Source organism: Lemur catta, chromosome 3 (assembly GCF_020740605.2).
Source record: "Lemur catta isolate mLemCat1 chromosome 3, mLemCat1.pri, whole genome shotgun sequence".
NCBI lineage: Eukaryota > Metazoa > Chordata > Mammalia > Primates > Lemuridae > Lemur > Lemur catta.
The window spans coordinates 85,181,377-85,205,742 of record NC_059130.1 but is presented as its reverse complement, the minus strand read 5'-3'; the positions used below and the strand labels follow the sequence as shown (position 1 = coordinate 85,205,742).

Here is a 24,366-nt window from a genome sequence, read left to right as displayed (position 1 = left end):
ACTTTTGTGTATCGAAGGGCACCAATAAGTAAAAAAGAATCTACAGATGGTGGTGATGGTTGCTCAACTCTGTAAATGCACACTTTAAAAGGGTAAACTTTACAGTGTGTGAATTATATCTCAATAAAGCTGTCATTAAAAAGAGTTGATTAACAAAAATGAGTACTAAACGTGAGTATATAAATATATCTAAGAATTCCAAAACACAGAGCTGTACTTAAGAATCTACAATAAAAATATAATATATATGGCCATTAAACAGTTTTAAAACAGCAACTTTTAAAATAATATATTTAGGACTTAACAGGTAAAAAATATCATGCTGCCTCATAAGTAGTTAACATTCTTGGTCTTGAAGGAGGGAACAGACAGGTTATACACAAGGGTTAAGGAATGATACTGAGCAGCATTACATTTTGAGGAGGGTGCTGCTAACACAAAGAGATAAGTAATCACAGAGGGGGAAATAGTGACATGAACCCATATTTAGGTTGATTTAATATTTTGAGTCATCACTGCGAGCAGAGCCTGTCCTTGGCAAGAATTACATATTGAGCAAGAGAACACACCCAAACCAGCTCAGTCCTATTGCAAAATAGCTCCCAACAGACATAATAGACTGGGCTTTTCATAAGAACTCTGGAATGTAACATACTATTTTCTCATTAGATGACAAATCCAAATGATACAAAAGTAACCATTAACGATCACTGATTCTAAATTGATTAGAGACATATTTACCAAAGTGTGCTATGCTCTAGACAAGGTGCTTAGTGCTGGGGACAGAGACAGAGACACGTTTTTTATCTGTAAAGAACAGGACAATGAAATAGTGAAGAAAAGGGGAGAAGGGGCGCCAAGCCAGCCTGTGGGTGCCCCTGTGTATGTTCAGCAAGAACAAATATGTATATGTATAGTAGTTGAACAAGTTTAAGGGAAATAGTGTTCTAGGCAGAAAGTTACAGATCATGTTATTTTAAAACCAGTACTAATTTATTTTTAAAGTGTATTAAGTAATAAAATCTCAACATTTTTAGACTTTTGACTACTTCAGGCAATGTCTTTACCGCTATTTATGATATTCCACCAATTTCATTTAAAATTAATTTTTGTAAAATATTTTATAATATTAATGTAAGTCAGGCATTTGTTAGAGATGTACAATTCTGGCACTAAGGCAGAAGAGAAATGAGCTTGCCAACAATTCCTGAATGTCACTTTTAACCTAAAAAATTTCTAGTAACACTAAATCTTGTGTATTCAGTTGTCCAAGGAAAAAAATGAGCTATGTGTTAAATTATGACTTCTGAATTGGCCAATTTATGATTAAAATCAAAACAATTAACTTTGTGGGATAAATACACTTCCTCAGTATTTTCAGTTATTTCCTAAATATGTAATCTTTTTTTACGCCCATACATATGAATGAAAATAGAAACAAGATCTCTATAACTTCCATAATACTTGATAGCATCATAAATATGCTAGGAATTCAAATAGTTGTGATTATAACTTGTGATTATATTATAATAATAGTTGTGATTATAATCTATTTGCAAACTGTTCAGACTAAGGCTTATTATTAACCTACTTATAAGATCAACATATTAATAGTACTTTTAATTGTTGGAACTTAAGTTTTTGATGGAATTGATAAATGCTGTTCCTATATAGTGTGAATCTACCCCCACAGAGTTTAATGAAGATATTTAGATTTAACATATAGTTTATTTTGACAAAAATATATTCCTGCATATCTTTTATAGTATAAATTGTAATTAGACATGTTCATACATGTCACCACCCATATCCAGAAACTTGCCCCTTTGAAAAATGCAATGAACAGGCAATATCTTAACTGGGGACTGAGTACACAAAAATATTTACCTAACCCTTGCAAAATGAGCTTTAAAATATCATCATGTAAGCTTCTGAGTTAATAACAGAGTTTAATATTTATTTAGAAAACTACCTTCATTGAGTTTTTTAAAGGGCTTGAACTCAACAAGGATACATTATTAAAATGTAAGTCTTCCTTGTTGAAAGAAGCAAAACTACCGGGGCAGTATCTACCACCTGCTAGCATAGAGATTAAGTGCTTGTCTGCCCAGTGACTCAACAAATGCAGATAAAGAAAATTATTCAACTTAATGGATAAGAGATTGTCAATGTTGCTGGAAGTTTAATACTAAATTCAATTACTGAACTATCCTATTGGCCAACATGTACTCAAAAGGACTTCTAAATATCTGATCAATGCATAGAAAAATGAACATAGACTGATTTCTCCATGAGGATTTTAAACAGGCTTGTCTATTACCTAAAATAAACGACAATTAGTACCATATATGCATACTAAGGAAAAACATGCAAATTTGAACATTTGATTCAACTGTCACTAATTTATAACTTTCATTAAATCTTGAGATTGTCAGTCTTATTTTTCAAAGCAATTCGAGAACAGTTATATGTAGATATGATATTTCTTCTGTTATTTCAGATTAAAGAAAATAAATCCTAAAATACTGTTTCCTAGAAAAAGAAGAGATGATCGCAGTCTCCAAGTTACTAATACATTGTGTCTCAAGTCTGTTTGCAAATTGTTTTCCTAGAATGCACTTTCATTCCATGTTATGAGTAGTAAATAATTTCTTAACTATTCTACAAAAGCTAGTTTTTTTTGTAGTCCCCTGCATTAACCTTTGCTGGTTATTCACGTAAAATCAGCCCTCTGCATCCATGGATTCAACCAACCGCGGACTGAAAATACTTGGAAAACAAAAATGGATGGTTGCATCCATATTGAACATGTACAGACACTTTTTCTTGTCATTATTCCCTAAACAACACAGTTTAACAACTATTTACACTGTATTAGGTACTATAAGTAATCTAGAGACAATTTAAAGTATATAGGAGATCTGCATGTCCTGGTTCAGAAGGAAAATTTAAAAAATAAAAAAAAAGAATAAAGTATATAGGAGGATGTGTTTAGGCTGTAAGCAAATACTACAGCATCTACAAATTTTGGCTTCCAAGGGGGGCCCTGGAATCAGATCCCCATGGATATTGAAGGATGCAAGAATATACAGAGACAAGGTTTTCATGAGAAGGGGTTGTCTTGTAATTCCAAGGTGGTATCTTAAACATAGGGTGTATACTTTCACTTAGATTTAAGGTTTGGAACTTACAGATCATTGATCCTAGGATCAAAAAAGTAGGTAGTGGTTCCAGTCCCAGTTTCCTTAGGACATCCCCAGTGACTGGAGATATGCTGGACCTTCGGTTTTAACAGACAGCAGGAAGAAGGGGAGATATGGTGAAGGGGATTCAGATAAATGCAGATAAGAGTAAAATGAGTGTATGGAAGGGAGAACTAATACATCTACTGAGTACCTAGCTACTATGTGTCAAGAATTGTGCCAGTTACTATGGAAAAGTATATATACATATGTATTATCATTTAATTCTTCACAAACCCCGTGAGGTATGAACTGTCATCCTTATTTTTTAGATGAGCAAACAAACTAAGCCTCAAATAAGACGAAGTTACCCAAAGTCACATTTTTTATGGTCCCTTGCCTCACACCAACAGTCACTCATGTGTTCAGAATGCGATAAAAATTTCAGTCAACATTTCTCCAAATCTCATGCTCTAGATTAATTACATGTGGATGTATTCCAATTCCTCCTAAACCTGGTAGAATGGCACGGTCTCAAAAAGCATCACTGCAGAATGGAGGCAATATGTTTTTACAAAAACCAAACATTCCTCAATGTTCTGTGGAGGCTATATAAGAAAAAAAAAAAAAAACCCAAATAGAACTTATATAATGTACCCAAAACTAAGATCTGGGAAGGTAAGAGAGAATTACCAATTAAAATTTCTTTCCTTCCAAAACACTAGTATTTTTCAATCCATTAAAATTAATCTAAAGTTCTAGATAAGCAATTATTAATAGCTTTCATTATTAATGTTGTTGAAATTTCATTTATTATGTATTCCTGTCCAACAGATCTAAATGTAGATTCTATCACCACCACTTGCCACCTGTGTTATCTTGAATAAGCTTCTTAACCTTCTATGTCCCTTAGTTGTCCTCAATGAAAAACAGAACGGTGCTTGGTTTGCAAGATTACTACACAGATGAGAGATAATCAACAGAGGGCCCACTATGGCAAACAGCAGCATAAAATACAGCAGGCCAGATCTCTTTTCAAGCTTCAGGTGACTCTCCATCTCTCTCTGACGCTCTCTCCCTGCTACACTCTCCAACCTTGGTGCCTTAAATTAGGCACTTCAAATTTACCATATCCGCAAAGAACTCAGTGTTCTGCCTCAAATGTGTTACTTCGCTAGTATTTCTAATCTCTGAAACTTTGTCATCTTTTCTACCAGTTGGTCACCACATCACAATGATTCTACTTCAGAAATTTCTCCTGAACAGCCTCTCCTAGCCAAGCAGCGCTTTAGCTGAGGTCCTCGTCATGTGCGGAGTGGGCTGCTGCAACGCTCTTGTAACAGCTGTCCCTTCTACCATTCTATATCATCCCAAAGTGCCACCAGAATGATTTTCCTTAAAAAAAAAAAAAAACCAAAAACCTAACCCCAGCCCCCCACCCCGAAAAAGGAACCTGACCCTATCATCTCTTGCCTGCTCAGGAACCTCCATTAGCTCCCAGCTGCCTAGAGGTATCTAGAGAATAAAAGCAAGCTCCTTGTCTTGGCAAGGCTCTTTACCATCTGACCACAACCTACAAACAGAACCTGATCTGCCACTTTCCAAACCCGTCTGCTCTAGCTACACTGAACTTCTCAGGCCCCTGTGTACACCCAAGGTCCTCTCATGGAACCATGCATAGCTGTATCCTATTTCCTCTACTTAGTTTGCCCTAGAATGCCCTTTCTCAGCTTAAAGAAATTCCTACTTCTTCTTCAAAACCACTTCAAGCAACATCTCTTCAACAAAATGTTCAATATTTCTTCAAGCAAAGTAAAATACTTTGTCTTCTTCTTTTTTTTTTTTGGTACAGACAGGTTTGCAGAGGCTATGAATACACTGATGAATAAGACAAACATATTCTGCCTCTGAAGCTTGGAAATACCCAGTCCATCAGGGGAAAAGACAGTAAGAAATTACAATTTCTTGTAAAGAGCATGTTATTCTTACAAAGTACTATGAAAGTACATAAGATGGGGACCCATTCAGCCTTAAAAAGGAAGGAAATCCTGCCACATACTATCACATGAACAAACCCTGAGGGCATTATGCTAAGTGAAATAAGCCAGTCACAAAAAGAAAAATATTGCATGATTCCACTTATATGAGGTATCTAAAGTAGTCAAAGTCATAGGAACACAAAGTGGAATGGTAGTTGCCAAGGGTTGAGGGGTTGAAGGAAAAGGGAGAGTTGTTGCTTAATGGTTATGGAGTTTCAGACTTGCAAGATGAAAAATTTCTGGAGATCTGTTCCACAATAATGTGAGATACTTAACACTACCAAACTGTACATTTTAAAAAGATTAAGATGGTAAATTTTATGTACGTATTTTTTACCACAATGAAGGAAAAAAAGGGGGACCCACCCTCAGTCAAAAGTATCCTACTAAATGAAATAATATTTGAAACCTAAGTAAATATCTAACTTCTTCACCACAACCTCATATATATGGTTAATTCTTATTCCTCATTTTACTTGACCCGTCAGCAACATTTAACACAGCTGATCACTTCCTCCTCCTGGAAATACCTCCTTTGTTTGGTTTCCAGGACAGAGCTCTCGCCCAGTTCCTCTCACCTTACTAGCCGCTACTCAAGCTCCTTTGCTAGTTCATCCTCATCACCCCAGTCTCTAAACACTGCAGAGTACTTCTGAGCTGTCTTCAGTCCACTTCTTTACTTTTCCTATACCCACTCCCTTGCTGACCTCCTTGAGTGGAATCAAATGCAGTGTTTTTCAACCCAGTTTTCATTATCACCCCTCCAAGGAGATGTTTTAGACATTTTTTTCTGAATCACCCCATGACCCAAGAAATTAAATACTAAGGAATAAGATTGTGTTGAGTAGGGTTGAGCTTTGGAGCAATCCATTGTAATATCCAACATTTTTTTTCACCTCTCCCAAGAACCAATTTTTGCCTCCTGTTGGAGTGGTATTACCCCTGTTGAGAATGCATGCTTTAATGGTTTAAATACCATCTCTAAGCTGAAGACTCAAACATTTTAGCTCCAGTACAGACCTCTTCTCTGGATGCTAGGCATATATCCAACTCCCTTTCTGATAACTAAAGTCATCTAATAGGTGTCTTAAATTAAAATGTTCAAAAACAACACCTGATCTTTCCCATAAGATCATGTTATCTCCCTGTTCAAAACCCTCAATGCCTTCCTTCTTGATTCTGACAAAAAGTTATTATTACAGTTGCCTACAAGGCCCTAATAAGCTGTCCTCTCCCCTACCCCCTCCTTCACTGTGTTCTAGCCACATTGGCCTCCCTGATACTGCTCAAACATGCCAGCCCTGCTCCTACCCTGGGTTTTTGCATTAAGTATTCCTTCCACTTAAAGCAAGAGTTGGCAAAGTACTGCCCACTGCTTGTTTTTGTAAACACAGTTTTATTGAAACACAGACCTGCACATTTGTTTACCTATAGTCTATGGCTGCTTTCATACTATAGTAGATGAGCTGAGTAGCTGCAGCCGAGACTATATAGCCCATTAAGCCTCACACATTTACTCTCTAGCCCTTTATAGAAAAAGTTTTCTGACCCCTTAGAATGCTCTTCCCTCAGATAACCACAGGTTGCTTCCTTACCTTCTTCAGGTCTTTGCTCAAATATGACCTTCTCAGTGAAGCCTTCCCTAAACAATCTACTTAAAAAGCAGCCCTCATCACACCCTGCCCTCAGTCTAGCATGATCTCTCCCCTTGCCTGCTTTATTTTTTTTCCATAGTACTTATAATCATCTCACATTCTACATTTTACTTATTTGTTTGTTGTGTGCCTCACCTCGCTGGGATATAAGCTCCACGAGGGCAGAATTTTTGTTTTATTTGTTCCATAGTAACAGCCCCCGAGACAGAGTAGGTGCCCAATAAATACTTGGTGAATAAAAAAGTGAATACTAAGCACCTAATAAATACTTCTGAAAGAGGAAACGGATCCTAAGCAGAGAGATTTGTATGTGTAGACAGGCACTAAAGAGAGTATGGCGTATTTAAAGCACTTTCGTCTATCTCCATAACATAAAATACTGAGTTGTATTAAACTTCATCTATTTTCAGGTTTGACTCCCCAATAACATTGTGTTACTCTATAAGAGGAGCTGTATCTAATTCTCCATTCTACTTCCAGTGTCTGAAGTTTTATCTGATACCTAAATCCCCTGTACAATGTCTCCAGCAATATCCCAGAACCCCTTTCTAAATACATCTAGTGACCAGGCACCTAGGACGTTTTTGAGATTACCTGTTTATTTTTTGCAGAAAGGTTCAACTGAAATCTATCTCCAAGTAATTCTGACTAACATCTACCTGACCATAATTAGACAGGATGTTATTTTCTATGAACCTTTGTTTCCTCACTTGTGAAAGGTGAATGCTATGTGCTTTGTTTATTAACTACAAAAGGGTTTTGTGAGTACTAAATAAGACAATGTATGTGAAAATGCTTTATAAACTCAAACTTCATATAAACAAAAGTAAAGTGCTATTATGGCTATCTAAAGTGCTCTTAAATAGTTATTCTCCACAAATTTTTACTTTCAGGAATAAAACTTCACAAAAATACTTTTATATTTTTCTTTGTAGAAGGATACTCCATGTTCTCTCAAGCAGTAAATTCTAATTTGTCTTAATCCTTAAAGTCATAAAATAATTCATTAGGCTTAAAATTGAGGAGGACCGCCCTGTACATTGTAAGATGTTTAGCAGCATCCCTGGCCTCTGCCCCCTAGTTGCCAGTAGTAGTACCCTTCTAGTTGTGACAACCAAAAAGATCGCCAAACTTTGCCAAATGTCCTGGGGGGAGGGGACAAAATCACCCCTGGTTAAGAACCACTGTCTTTGAAAAGACTTAACATCTCCATATCTCAGTTTCATCTATAAAATGAAAATGTTTGCCTATAGATCCAAGATCCCTTCTACCTCTAAAAGTGCTAAAATTCTATTAAAGATCAAAATAAAGATATTAACAAATGCAATCTTACTAAGGGGGAACAAAGTAGAGAACAAATTATGTCATGAAATAAATATTTTTGTTCAGTTTTCCTTATTACCTTAATAGATAATAAAACCTCTCTGGGTATTCAAAATTATTCAATCATAAAATCTTTTAAAAATAATGTAAGAGAATTGGATTAGACTTTTCAAAAGCATCAGTATGAAAAGACTAAAACGATGGGAAGACCATTCTAGAATCCAGATTAAAGGGATATGATAATCAAATGTAATGCATACTCTTTGATTCAATCCTGTATTATTTTTAACAGCCTATAAGTGGAGAAATCTGAATATGGACTAAATCACATATAATATTATTGTATTAATTTTAAGTTCCCTTTGTGAGATAATGGTATTGCAGTTCTGTAGGAGCATGTCTTTGTCCTTAGGAGATAAACACTGAAATATTCAGAAGTCAGGTGTGATGATATTTGCAATTTATTTTCAAAGGTTCAGAAAAAACGTGTGTTTATGTCTCTTTAGAGACAGAGAAGAGAAAAAGCAAATGTGACAAAATGTTTGCAGATGTTGAATCAAGGTGAAGGGTATGCAAGTGTTTACTGTATTATTCTTTCAACTTCTGTAGACTGGGATTATTCAAAATAAAAACTTGGGAAAAATACATCTAGTATGCAAATCAAATTATACCCACTTTGGATTTGTAGCTGACCATTTTCTAACATTTTACTAAGTACTTTTTCTCAATAGTTCCCACTCTGCCAGAATTTCCTGGGATAGCTGGAGGTCCTTATAGTGACAAGCTATCCTGAAAAAGCAATCCAGGTGATTCTGATCTACTGCTAGCCGTCCATACACACCCTTCAGAAACACAGGCTATGAACTTAAAAGCAGGGGCTGTATCTTAGCTGAAGCCAGAAGTGAGCCAAAGACATTCAATGGATTGTTCCGTGTTGAACAAATGGTTACCATACTACTCTTTTCCCCCCTCCTACTCCCCCTCCACGCACATTTTTATTTAATTGGGATGAGAAAGGTGGAGAAAAAATGAAAAGTGTCTCAATAGCTTTATTTCAAAATAAACTCACTTGGATTAATAGTAACATCATTATAACAGAGGAAAAAGAAACAAATGTGCCAATCTGAAACAAAACCAACAACACTAAAAATCCTGCTTTAATTATACAGTAGCATGTTTTCTCTTTCTTCTCTAGAAATGACAACCTCTGCAAATAATCTCCTTACTGAAGTTGAGCTCAGCTAAGCCATGTAACAAAACTATATAAAAACAGACTGGCAAACAGTCCTTCAAAAGGCTAAAAAATGTTTGTTTCTTTTAGCATCCATTATGTTCTTTCCTGCGTACAGTATTTTTCTATGTGAGCTAAAAAAAAAACATAATGCAAATGGAGTGGTACTGAATACCAAACTTCAAATTTAATATGTTATGTTCAAAATTGCGTCTATAATAAAGACACTGGCAACAGTTCAAAACAGTTCCTTCCCACAAACTAATACAAGGTAAACACCATGACAGAAATCTGCTAAAAGACTACCAAAAAATGTACGTTTGCCTTCAAGCTATAGAGTAGGGTATTTTAGGCAAGATTACCTTTAAGAGACTATTTGATACACACGTGAGTTGAAAGAATGTGTTCCAAAATGGTGATGCAAACTAAATATTTTCCAGACTTAGCACCTACTACATCAAGGGTTACCCTCGACTTTATGGGAAATACTGAAGACCAGACCCTGCCCTCAAAGGACTCAAAAATCAATATGGGGGACAAATAAAGAACAACGTCAATACAATGGGATAAATGCTGTAACAGAAGTTTGTAAGGGTTTCTATTCAAACTCAAGAAGGCACTTTTAACTAGTAGGAGAGGAAGAATGAATGGGAAGAAGTGTAATGGCAGCTACCAACCTCTGATAGAAAACCATTAGCAAAAGTGATTAACAGGACTTGTAGCATGTTAGCATTTGGAGTCTCTTGGGACTTGCCGGACTGAGATAAGAAGGATGTTCCTACCCTATCTCTGCCAACAGCAAGCCTGTGTTAAATCTAATTTGTAGAGAAAGGATCAAGTTGATGCCAGATAGTGCTATGGATTAACTCTTAGGTCCAACATGGCAAGAGAAGGGGGGAGACAGAAAGAGAGAGAGGAGGGCATGCCAGGTGGGAGAAAAAGCATGTGCATAGGCAGGAAGTCATAAAAGGAACCGGCATTATTTTAAGGCTGATTTTTTTAAAGTATCCTTTAAGAGTTCATCAGTACACACTGTGTTTTATTTCCGTATTCATTAAAATACATATAATCAAAAGGAAGTGTTATATTTTCAGCATATTAACACCTTTCTAAGGTATCATTGAAAATGCTTAATTTCAAATCTACAAGTGTACAATACATCCCAGTTGATACTTGTTATAATCACTGTGTTTGATACATAGAGAACAAAAAGGGTAATTTTAAGGAACAAAAATGTCACACATCTGAAACAATTATTAAATTAGGTGGTACACTGTTTCAAGAGATTTGTATACTGACTCCTAAAGCTTATTTTTAAGTACTCAGTACCATGACCAACTGTGGAAAGACTTCGGCAGGGGATCAGGTGTTCAAGGATGCTAAGTCTACAGACTGGCACAGCACCTTTCCAAGCCACAGCAATTGCCTTAGCCTTTCCTGTCTCAACTCCCACCATCTTTAAACTCACGAATAACTGCTGAAGTTAAAAAATGCAGAATGAGAGAGCAAGATAACCTATTGGAATGTATCCACCACAGATAAGGGGAAACCAACACTACTATATAGCTAACAAAGGAAATGGTGATGATTAAAATGTACAAAGTTTATAAGGCAGGCTACATTAAAGATGACCGACAGTCAAAGACTTCCTCATGCCAGAAAGACAGTATGGTAAAGTAAACAAAATATATCTTAGGAGAGAGAAGGCTGGGGTCTCTTCCTGACTTTGCTAATGAGCCAAGAGTCAAGGTCCTCATCCCTAAACTGACAAGATTTAACACCACCAGATCTCCATGGTCCCTCCCAGCTCTGAAATAAATTTTCAGTTTTAATCCTTTAGTTTTATTTGCTGGAATAAGGAGAGTGGAAAGGCAGGAAATATTCTCAGTTCTATAGATAATTTTGCTGTTTTATGAAGTGTATCTTGCTAAGTAGTCTTAGTATTTTTCTCATACTATAATCACTATGAACTGGGTGAATCTAAGAGTAACTACATCATTTCTGATCTTTGATACTTCTTAAGAAATGCTTAAAATTCCTTTACCACAGACATGTTCTATATTTCAACCATATAAAGCTCAAAGTAATGAAAAGCAAACAGGACTTGCTCATTATTCTCTACAGATGTCAGTGTACTGCACATCTATCATGAACCAATTGTATGGTACAAAGTATAGATATTTGGCTGGCTTACTTCCAACACTGAGAGGCTGGCTGCTCAACAGAGACCTGACATTTTCTCAAAAATAAGTGTGTGCATGTATGTAGGGATGTGTGTGTGTGTATGTGTGTGTGTGTATATATATATATATATATATATATATATATATGACACTTTAACTGTTAGTGAAAGGATGATTTGTTGCTACTATAACTCACCATAATATTTCAAAATGAAGCAGACATCATGAGAAGGAAACCTCACAAGAGGAAAATTACTAATATTTTGTAAGTATTATTTTAGCACAGTCCACTCCAATATAAAACTGATCACAAAAACAAAATACTAATAAACTAAGGATCCCTAATTTTACTAATACCAGACAGGTTTTCATTTACAGAGTTATTGCTATTTCCACCAAGTCTTTCTATTATAAAATTACCAACTTTCCTTTAGCTTTAAAATAATTTTTTTTTGTATTATCAACAGTCATAATAGATTTTTAGCCACAAGACTAGTTCCTAGAACAATTTCTCTTTCCTGGGAAAAACTTATACATTCATACTTTTAGGACAAAAAGTAATGCCATTTCATTAAAGAAATTAGAACAATTCTTTAAAAAGATACTGGTTGAAAGAATCATCAACCTACTAATAGTAAACATCTCACAAGTAAATAAGTACAAATTCTGTACATTCCATGACACTAAAGAAATATTGCTTGAAAAAAATATCATTTGGTTTCTTGGTAACAGATACCACTATAGATCAAATTATATCACAGAAAGTTCCTAAGCACTATCCAAATGCTTTTGATAGATCTAAGCTCTTTCATATTTAACCCACAACTCTTCAAGAACTTTAGTTTCTGAAATAAAATAATTTATTAGACTTAGGGCATAAAAAAATCTACTAACCTCAAATCCATAATAGAGAAGGGACTATGTCTGGTGTGTTCACCATTGTACTTCCTCCCAACATTTAGCTCAGAAACCAGCACACAGTAAATTCTCAATAAAAAACTTAGTGAATCAATGGCTGTTTTGTTAAACGGGCCATTAGCTGTTTTGTTACTCTGACATCTTCAGTATAATGCCTGTTTTTACCATTGGAATTTGATCCAAACCACTATTTAATTTAAATGGAGAGTTTTTTTCTGAAAACTCTTTAATTATTCTCCATTTAATAAAAACAACAAATGTAGCAGTCCCACCCTCTTAAAAATGTGCAAACACACATGAGAGAGAGTACAGTAAAATATATAAATGACAGAAAGAGTCAAGTGAGTGGAATCCTTCTTGAAAACAACAGATGAAATTGTGTTTGGAGGCTACCAACAGCCCAACAATTGTGAGTGACACGGCTACAGGTCACAGAAACAGAGGTCACAAGGGAAGGCTGTGATAGCCAACTGTGTTCATTTGTATAATGTCCTTTTGGAAAAAAAAAAAAGTGGTCTAAAGACAGCTGTTTTAAAAATAGTCACAGACCTTTCAGAGTCTTAAAAAGCTGGCAGGTAATCTAAAGATCAATCAAACACACAGTGGAAGCACATATAACAATGTCCTAAAACCAATTAACAAGGCAAAATGCTGTGAGATACTGAGGTTGGTTGGGAGAACATGAAGAACAGAACAGAAAAGCAGGAAAAACAACTAAATACAATCTCCATTAAAGCTTAACCCAGGACTCAATTTGAAAAGTCCTGCTGAATTGCATTTTCTTTGCCACAGTTTTCTTATAGCTAGAAATAACCAGAAACCATATAATAGCTAGATAATCAAATATGTAGTCTAGATTAAAGAAAAATCCTCCCTATGATATGCTAGGAAACAGTATACTTTTTTCCATACTTCAGTCAGATAAAAAGCAAATTAAATCTTTTTTATATTTCATTTTCCTTAGTAATAAAGTTTTCAAATAATTTGGGAGTCAAATTATTTTCAAATAATTTGCAATATTTCCTAAGAATTACAAAATATTTTAGTCTTTTTAACTGTGGTATCTCATCTTAATGGATACCACAGTTTGGTTTGTCTTTATTTATTTTAATAAAGTTTGTATACTTTTTAAAAGCTCATTAAATAAAATTTTTTAAACTCAGAAAAATAGGGAGAGTATAGCCCTATCACTCCAAAATAACAGTATTAATATTTTAGCACCAACTTATTTTAAAAATTAAGTGTGCAAATTTACATGTATACATGAGAGGCCCCATAGCTTCTAATTTCTCAAAGGGATCAATGAATGAAAAAATTTAACCACAGGTCTAGTCTAAGATGCCCATTTTATAGAGGAGAGAATTGAGGCTCAGAAAGGCAAACTGAACAGAAATGTATAGTCTTCCAAATCCCTGGTTTAATATTCTTTCAAATACCATTTGATTTGTCATTTCATTTAAAATTTTCTTTCCATCCATCCATTTAGTCATCTCCCTATCCAATCAAATATTTTTGTAAGCCAGGAATATTAGGGACACAGAAATAAAAAGAAACAGTCCTAGCTCCTCAAGCTTAATGGGAAAATCGATACATATATGTAAACACATCATTTTTTAATTGAAATGCCATCATTGCTTTCCTTGGTATACATGGCAAAACGCAGTGGGAGAATGTACTGGTGTGAGACAAGTATACCTTAAAGAGCAGTGGCATTTGAGCTGACCTTGGAGAATGACTTAGTGTTAGCCAGGCAGATGAGACACTAGGGAGAAGGGCTAATAGCAGAGAAGTAGATGGCACCTAATCTGCAAGGAAAGCTCAGAACAGGAAGGTAGGAGATGGGACCAGGTAGGTAAGTTTAGAGAGCTTGAAAGAAATGGAGTTTAGATTTTACCTATAGGAGATGAAGAACCACCCAAACACTTTTGACCAAGATTATCCTATGATTAAAATCTGCATTTTAGAGAGAGAGTTCTGGTGCCAGTGTGAGTGGCACAGAGAAACAGTTATAAAAAGGACATGAAAAAAACCAGAGCAGTAACAACGGAAATAAGAGAGAAGGGGCAGGAAAGATATTTAGGGTTAGAGTTAATAGGCTGTTCAATAAGAGAAGAGAGCAAGGAATCTAGAGTAACAAAGACAATTGATAGATGGATGGTGTGCCACTCCCAGTACAAAATATCTTCATATTTACTAGGATCGGAAATACATTTTAAATTGCTAACAAAATGCTTTACTGTAGATTTCCAACTATGGGTTTCAAAAAGCAATTCAATTTTCAACCAAAATTGACGATATATGAATAAGAAATGGAAAGGAAAAAAAAAAAGCAAAAGAAATGTTGGCCTGTTTATGAAAAGCTGAGTTCTAACAGCACACTAAGCAGAAATTGCAAAGTCTTAGCAATACAATGTCTGACCAACAAGTCTTTCTGAAAAAGACTTTAATGTCAGAAACCATTTTGGAAACCCACTGATAAAGATGGTAAGTACAGTTGGCCCTCCATGTCCATGGTTCTCTATCTGCGGATTCAAGCAACCATGATAAAAAATATTAAAAATAATGATAAAAAATATAAATATAAAACAATGCAGTATAACAACTATTTACACAGCACTTACGCTATATTAGGTATTGTGAGTAATCTAGGGATGATTTAGAGAATACTCAAGAATGTGCAAAGGTCATATGCAAACACTACGTCAGGGACTTGAGCATGGAGGAAGGTGTTCTGGAACCAATTCCCCTCGGCAGGTACCAGAGGGATGACTGTATCACATTGTTTATTAAGTTATTGTTTTATAAAATATTCCTAATATAAACTTAAGTGAAAGCATAATAATAAATAATGCCAAATGAATTTTGCAATACAAATAACTAGCTTGAAAGCAAACTGTGTGCTAGAACAACTATACTTAGCTTTAGAAGTGGGAGAACTTCAGTGAGTACCTGCAATATTACTTATTTCTAAGAGGACAATCAAATCTTCAACTCAGCCCTAGAAAATGGTTTGATAGACTGCTGCATCACAGCTGAAGCATTTTAATTTCTGGAAAGATTTTCAGAATAAAATTTTACCTTAATTGTGTTAGTTCTTTTCTATAGAATAAATAAAAATAAATCAAGTCTGTGGTTATACATTCCATTAACTCACTTAGGGTAATCATCTCTAACACAGGTAGAGTCTATTTCCTTCACACACACACACACACACACACACACACACACACACACACACACACTGAAACGAAAAATGCAAGGCATCAATGGTAGGAACCAGATTTCTCACTGCTGGACAGACAAATGAACCCATAAACATAACATAAAAGCAAAATAGTTACAAAATACCTTGCCAAAAACTCACCAGAGATTATCAACAATAAACAAATAATGTCACCTACTACCAACATGAGCTTAACAAAAAATTGTTATAAATCAACTGTGACTAAAAAAAGTGACAATACAAAATAAAAATTCCTATGATAATAAATGAGAATGAGAAATACAAGCTTAAAAAAGAAACTAAAACTCTCTAAAAGGAAAGTGAGAAAAAAATTTTATTCTTTTGAAAATGAAGTACAACTTGCTTAGTATCTCTGCAATCTAGTATCCTCAGGCTGAAATGTCCTCATATCTGATTTTACTAGGTATCTGAAGCTGACTTTTCTGTGTTCAACTTTCTTTTTCTCCACTTTTTTAAAATGAAAACCTTACCAAAATATATTACACATTCCCAACCCTTCTTAAACAGAGCATATGAGAACCTTTCCTTGATGGTGGGTGGCATCATTAAAAATACAGTTATCCTCTCAAGGGTAGGGAACGCATACAGCTGGTTCAAGTCACCTCATACAAACTGCCAGCCTGCTGGGTTGAGTCTGCTTTTAAGGTTTTCCCATCCCCTCCTTTACCACTGAGCTGCTAGTGTCACTTCTCGCTAACGGCAAATGGGCTTGCATCTAAGAGCTCATCAGCTCACGTTAGGACGACATGAAACCATTCTAATTTGACAGGAAACATAATGTTAAAACTTGTTTGGGCCGGGCGCGGTGGCTCACGCCTGTAATCCTAGCCCTCTGGGAGGCCGAGGCGGGTGGATCTCTCGAGGTCAGGAGTTCGAGACCAGCCTGAGCGAGACCCCGTCTCTACTAAAAATAGAAATAAATTATCTGGACAACTAAAATATATATATAGAAAAAATTAGCCGGGCATGGTGGCGCATGCCTGTAGTCCCAGCTACTCGGGAGGCTGAGGCAGTAGGATCACTTAAGCCCAGGAGTCTGAGGTTGCTGTGAGCTAGGCTGACGCCACGGCACTCACGCTGGCCCGGGCAACAAAGTGAGACTCTGTCTCAAAAAAAAAAACAAAACAAAAAAACAAACAAAAAAAAACTTGTTTGAACTGTGTTTTTTTTTAAAAAAAAAGTTTAAACAAGAACGAAATACATGAGCTATGGTGCATTAAATTTATGGGGATGTTTTGAAATGGTTCAATTGTATGTATTTATGTGTTCATTTATTTCTCTCTGGGGTCCCCAATATGAAAAATATCCTGGAAAACTGAACTCCAGATTTGAAACATTCTGCTAAATCTTTCTTAATACTTTATTAAAAGTGAAAAATTTTCACCTTCACATTCAGATTCAAATAAATGTTATATAATATTTTGGGCAGTAAGTATAAAAATATGTAAGTATACTTGATGTTATTTTTCTATTAAAGTTGAAATCTTTTCCTGAAATTGTTAAAACATTACATTTACTTTTCTAACACTGAAATTGGTTTCAAATTTTAAGCTAACAATATTATTATGTTGTATAAAGCTGTCACAACCTACTATGATTTCACTAGAACCACACACCCACTGACACACAAAAGGCACTTCCTTAACGCTGAATTACATTCATTCCAAAAATGAATGGTCAGGTAATTACAAGGTGATAATCCAACTGTTAGATGAACTCTCAGACCTAACTCCCAAAGGAGACGCATATAGATCATAAAGAAATTCTTATTTCAAAAACTAGACTATGCTGATTCATCTTTAAGATTCCCTATCTTTATTTCATTTACTTTCAACCGATTTTGGTTCTTCTATTTTTCACTCTAAAATCTTTAAATGAATTCTTTCTTTTTTAACTTACTAAATCATGGTAAATCACAAAGTATTGGTTATGTATTCAAATCACTAATATTTAACTAAGACTTACTCACTTGATATTTACTCCACACTCAAATGTACTAAGATTGTTGTCTTTTAGGAAAAAACAAACATGAATTTTAATATAAACTTTAATACGCACATTGAGGGTATTATAATTTCAATTCATTTATAACTACCGCTTACCACCAAAGGGGGAAAACAGAGGCAGAAATGGGGTAAGTTAAGGAACTACAAATTAACGTGATTTTTATTTTTATGTGATTTAAGATATACATAACAGGACCAACTTTGGGGCTCTTAACTTAAAAAACAAAAAGCAATGAAATCTTGCAAATACTTCTCACAAAATTCCTCCAGAAGGATATGTTCACATTAAAACAGGAACAAAACAAAGAGTTCACAATATTTGTTAGATCATAATCTTAAATATCACTTCTGGGAATATTAATCAACAGAACTAGACAGCTAAGAAAGGTATTTCCTCAATGAATGTGAAATCTCCTTGCAAAAAATTCCATTTTAGTATTGTCTAAAGACAAAATAAAGAGACTTAATAACAAGGTACATTTTATAGTTAAGTTTCGTAAGATGCACACGATACCTGGTTCTATTGACCAAAGGACCAACTCTCCCCACTCTGTGGAAAACAGAACAGGGAATGAGCACTCAGTAGTGATCAGCAGGGGTTTACATTAGCCATGTAAAAAACTGCGAAGAATTGGGGGGGTGGGGTAAATGTTAAACATCAGGATAAGTTATTTAGAGAGCTGTGAGATCTCACTCTCTTTAATAACAGAACAGACTCTTGTGTGCTGTGGAACGGTTTTGAAGTAATGCAAACTCAGAAACCAACACTATATCTACATCCAACAATACTAGTGAGAACCAAACACAACTTTTCTGCAAAGCATAAAATTGGAAGACATTAAAAAGGTGGTTTTTCTATGCAGTTTTATGGGTTTGCTAGTTTTCTGGGTCTTTTTTTTAATCTGCATTCTCTCTTGCTTCTACCAGACCAGAAGTTAATTGCTTGTACTTTCCAAATTGTAATTTTTAAACCAAATCCTAATTACAGTAGGGCCCCAAATTACTAAACTGATTTACCTAACTAGCTACATGACCTTGGGAAGTTACTTCTTGTAAAATGAGAGGGTTGGACAAAGACCCACGAGGATGTAAACTCCGCGTTCTGTTTACCACTCTACTCCTTGCCCTGGGACCTGGAGGTATTAAAAGAGAACCATTTCTATCTCCAAAATACAAATATAAAATAAACTTAATCATTTTTGCTTTTTAAATCAATTATATTTTATTCTGTGTTTTTCCAAACATTTTTAAGAGAATGCAAACTGAAATTTCAGGGACTCAGTTTTGAGAAATAAAAATGAATTATACAACAGCTGACAATCTTCACCCAGGTTTTATTCTTTCCTTTTCTTCTTTAACTCATAATCCTGACCCCTCCCTTTTTTCTTTGAAAAAGAGGCAGCTGATAGGGACAAGGAGACAGTCTTAAAGCCAGAGGGCCTGAGTTCTAGCCCCACCTGTTCTATTAGCTGACTCTGAGGGGACAAGCCACTTCCCCTTTGGGGCATGAAAGGCTACATTTGTAAAAGAAGGGAGCGGAACTAATTATTAATTTCTAAAGTCTTCTGCTTAAAAAAAATTGATGATCTTTCTTTCATTCTACCCATTATTCTATTCCTAATGACTTGATTAGGCACTCACCACATCATTCCTAGACTTGCACAGTAGCTTCATAATTTCTCCCTTTCCCTTTATTTTTCCTTGTTATCTATACTACTATCAAATGAATTCAATCCTAAAACCATGTAAGCAGAGTGAAAAGCACACTGGCTTTGAAGTCAAAGAGACCTGGGTTCAAATTCAGTTTCCACCACTAACTACATAATCATATTCCTAAAATGGTAATGTTATAACTTTATCACCGAGGATTAAACTGTATGAAGCCCTGAATACATGGCTTGACACACTGTAGATACTCAACAATAATTAGAACCTTTCCCTATTTCCCAAGATCAAAAGCCTCAGTTTCCCACTGTCTACATCAAGGATGACCAACAAGCTGCACAGGTAGCGAGCATGAAGGTTTTTACAAACAGGCAAACTTTGGGTTAAATGGTCTCACCAGGCTCCTGTGTGTCAGGAAAGTGTCAGCCTGCCAACTTCTGCCAATATGCTTGATGGGTAAAGTAGCATCAGTCACCAGCCTTCCCAAACTCTCAAAAGTAAATTGTGCAACCTCCCCTAGGCCAAATCCACAGGTCAAAGAGAAATAAGGACTTGACACTTTGCTTCAAAAAGATGGACATTCTCTGGATTTTACCTGAAAGCAAACTCCTGGGCCAGCCATTCGTTCGAAAAGAAGCCACTCCCAATTCTTTGTACTTAAATGTACAGGCAGTAAGCTAAGGTTAATGCACCAAGCATTATAATTTATTGATTTCTCAATCACAGGAAATTAAAAGCTGTGACAAAAGAAAAAAAAAAGAATAAAATTTTTCACATAATGAGGATACACTGAGGTTTGCAGAGTTACACAAACACCATCAAAAAGGCCGGGCGCGGTGGCTCACGCCTGTAATCCTAGCACTCTGGGAGGCCAAGGCGGGTGGATCGCTCGAGGTCAGGAGTTCGAGACCAGCCTGAGCAAGAGCGAGACCCCGTCTCTACTAAAAATAGAAATAAATTATCTGGACAACTAAAAATATATAGAAAAAATTAGCTGGGCATGGTGGCACATGCCTGTAGTCCCAACTACTCGGGAGGCTGAGGCAGTAGGATCACTTAAGCCCAGGAGTTTGAGGTTGCTGTGAGCTAGGCTGATGCCACGGCACTCACTCTAGCCCTGGCAACAAAGTGAGACTCTGTCTCAAAAAAAAAAAAAAAAAAGCCAGGGCTTTTTTCTTGATTTCAAAACTGGGTCAAAACTGGAAGGAACAAGGGGAGGAGTGATGGGAACTGGCAAGGAGAAGCTCATTTCTTAAAGTGACTTAAGTACAGTTACTTAATTATATCGGATTTTTTTTTTTTAATTCCCAAACTAGGAACAATAACAATCTTTACTTCCACACATTAGTCAATGATACAGTTGAGTTACTGGTAACATGGCAATCTAGCAAGTGTGTCAAAGCCTGGAAACCAAAGAAATGTTACACAAAAACCTGTTTTTTTCTGAAGTGCCACCTTCTTTCCTAAGCTACTTTTTAGCCCAAGCAACTGCTGCAAAAAGCATACAATTAAAAGGATATACCATTACTCAGGAAGAATTCTTTCAGAAGGCTTAGCTAAGAATTATACAAATTCATACACCTATCTAAAAACACAATCTCATTTATTTGAGATCTGTGCTCTTTCTGTGGTCAGCCCAAGCTGCTCTACTGGTCCCAAGCTGCACTATCCAATGAATCTGACCAAAATTCCTGCCATGAGCTGCCATTTTTCTGCAAAATAATTATTCACAAGCACTACTGCTTCTGATCAATCTTTTTTCTTTATTGTATGAAAAATCGGTTTTCTTCCCCGTTCCTTGCTCACATCCCAAACTAAACAGGCCTAATTTTCTCCACCTAGTCTTGAGACCTCCCATGAAAGCCACTAGCCTCAACAAACTCCTGCTCCACTCCCATTTATCTCCCACCCTGTTCCCTACCCGTTTGCACAGCACCCTCAGTACTACTGCCATCCCTTTCCCCATCTGGTTTTCCCTCATTTCTGACCTATGACAAGTACTCCCCAGTTACCCAGAGTTGGTCCCAGCTTCATCCTCCAATTCCAGTTCCCAACCCATGTCCAGGCTTCTTACCTTTGGCCTCTCTCAGTCCAGTCTCCACTGCTTTAAAACCTGACCTTATTAAAGTCCAGCCCCCCACCCCAGACCTTACTGCAGCTGAAATCCCCCTCGCCCCCTTTAGATCAATTCCTGTCATTCCTGGTCCACGTCCAGACCCTTCTCATTTTAGACCCTGCTCAATGTCCCCGCTTTCTGACCCTTGGCTAAAATCCAAAACCCATTCCTAACCCCAACAGTCCACTGATCCTTGCAAAGACCACCACTCTGGCTGGCCCATCCCACTTTTTCTGAGACTCCGAACCTGGTGCCTCCCCCAATCCTTTACTAAAATCTGGTGCCGAGAGATCTCCGACCTAGCCTAGTCCACTAGTACCTCATTTCTGACCCTCATACACACATCCTCTCCAACATAGCACCAGGCTAAGGTGTCTGTCGTCCCATCTCCGCTACTGCCCCGGACCCTCCTCCCGATCCCGGCCCGCCACGTCGGCGTGCTTAGCCGGAACCCTAAGGGACCCCTCCTCACCCTGACCCGCAGCCCAGTTCTGCACCCCTAACTCCCATTCGGACCCCTCCCCTAAGAGTCGCTTTCCCCGCTTAACCCCAGTCCGGTGACCTACGTCCCCGACTGGAGCCTGGTGCTCCATTCCCTCTCCGTGCCCCCCGCCCCACTATGACCCCCGGCGAATACTCTCTCCGCAGGGCAAGCCCAGTGGGGTGTGTCTCCAGTGGCCTCTCCCGCGGGGTCAGGGGTTGCCGCTCCTCACCTCCGCGTCCACCACCTCGTGGTAGGCGGGCGGGGGGTCGAAGCCACCCCCGCCTCCGGTGCTCCCGCCGCGGGAGGGGCCGCCGCCGCCGCCGTCACCTCCGCCGTCGCCCCGCGGGCCCCCACCGGGCCCGGGGCTGGGGCCGCCGCCGCTGTCCATGGGCTCGTAGCCGCCGTAGTCGAGGCCCGGCCGCTCGTTGGTGAGCAGCGCCACGGCCTCGTTGATGTCGTTCTTGGCCAGGCGCAGGGCCTTGCGGATGGTGGCTGGGTCCGAGAAGCCCATGCACAGCAGCGTGGTCATGTGCTGCTCCTCCTCCGATTCCATGGCTCGGGCCTCCGGGCTGCGCCCACCGGCGAGCCGCGAAGCCGCAGGTCCCGGGCCTGGCGGGCCGCGCGATGCTGCCTCCGCGCCGCCCCCGCGCCCCGGCGGGCCCCTGCGCTCCTGCCCCGAGCGCTCCGCGGCCGCAGGGCCAGGGCGGGTGCGGGCGTGGGCGCCGCGAGCCGGGCTAGGGCGGTGGGGCGCTCAGGCGCGGCGGCGGCCCGGCCCTGCCCTGCGCGCCGCCATGTTGGCCTCCCCCCCTCCTCCTCGGGCCGCGGGGCCGCGCCTCCGCTCCCGGAAGCGGCGCGGGAGGCGACCGGGCTCGCCGTGCCGAGTGGTGGCGGCGTTTTTTTGTTTGTTTCTTTTAAGTGAAGGAGCGGAGGGAGGGGCCGCGCCGCAGAGCGTGTCTAGGGTGAAAGGGCTGCCGAACGCCCCGGCTGAGGCGAGGGAGGGTCCTCCGTTGTCGCCACCGCCCGCGCATTTCTCCGGCAACAGGTTCCCCCGGGACGGGAGGGGCTGCAGCGCGGCGCAGCTCGCCGTGCCCAACGCCGGCGAAGTCCCCGTCCCGCCGCGGCTTCTCGCCGCCCGCGCACGCCGAGCCTCTCGGAGTCCCCCCGGCCTCCCTCTCCCGACCGGCACACCCCCGCGCGGCCCGAGATGCCCCCCACCGAGATGGGATTCCCCACCGAGATGGGACTCCCTCCGCCGCGGCTGCAGCCCACCGCCAGCCCTGCCTGAAATGCTCCGCAGTCCCGCAGGAAATTCACCCGCACCGCTGCCAGAATACGCCTAGCCGCCCACATAAATTCCTGCCCCAGCCAGGCACGTGGACCACCCGAGCTGAAAGGGACCCGCACGTACTCTCGACCTGAGTCCCTCCAGCCCTCGCTGAAATCTCCCTAAACCGGATGAAATTAATTCCCAGCCCTGAGTTTTCCTTTCGACATTGACCAGCTGTCCCACCAAACCTGACTGACCTCTACCTATTAGGCTGAAATCGCCTCTTGGGAGTCTAAGATATATTTTTCCAACCCCAAATCTAAATCCTAGTTGTTCTGTATGAAAACCTCCAGAAAACGCAGACTGTGCTTCCTCATTCAAACACCTTGGACATCGCCTGCCCACATTCCTACTGCAGTTTTGGCTCGGGATTCCCTCTTCGTCCCTGCCCTTTGGGGAGCACCCCATCCCTGTTCCTTTCTACCTCTGAGCGTTCCTCTTGCCCTTTGAAGGCCTGCTTTCCTTGCTGTCTCTTTCCACCTTTAGCACTGGCACTCTGGGGACATACCCTTAGTCCCCACGACTCCACCATCTAAGCCCTGGCCCTTGCTATTTTCCTCTTCAATTCGTGCTTTTCCTAGGTTCTTCCCCCCCCCATCTCCCAAGATTCTGATGCCTTTTCCTTCTGTCGCTACATACTTAATAATTTAGGCTAAGTTAGTTCATCTCCTAAAGTCCTCATCCCTTCCTGAACCTGATGTCCACCAGTTAACCTCTCTCATCCCATCAAACTCCTCCTGTTGCCAACCCAGCTCTCATGAAGATCTCCATATACCCCAAATCTTAAATTAGTGGCAGTACCCTGACATTTTGTCTGTACTCTCTGCTGGCATCTCCGCACCCCCCCCAGCACCATGAACCCTTCTTGCCTAGTAACTTGCCACATAATTTATAAACACCAGCAATTCAATTTACAGTATGAATTTATCACTTTTGTTTACATTTAAATGAAGTTACTATATTTGTTGTTCCAATTAAAGGCTAGATTATGAC

General features: G+C 38.9%; 1 protein-coding gene across 1 annotated transcript in view; it reads right to left on the bottom strand.

Moving 5' to 3' along the window:
• USP24 (ubiquitin specific peptidase 24) overlaps positions 1 to 22,849 on the bottom strand; it is a 125,679-nt gene extending 102,830 nt beyond the window's left edge. Inside the window, exon 1 of the mRNA XM_045547928.1 lies at positions 22,276 to 22,849. Coding sequence (XP_045403884.1) covers positions 22,276 to 22,599 — 324 coding nt within the window. The 5' untranslated portion in view covers positions 22,600 to 22,849. The remainder of the gene's footprint in view (positions 1 to 22,275) is intronic.
• Between the last annotated feature and the right edge of the window lie 1,517 nt (positions 22,850 to 24,366).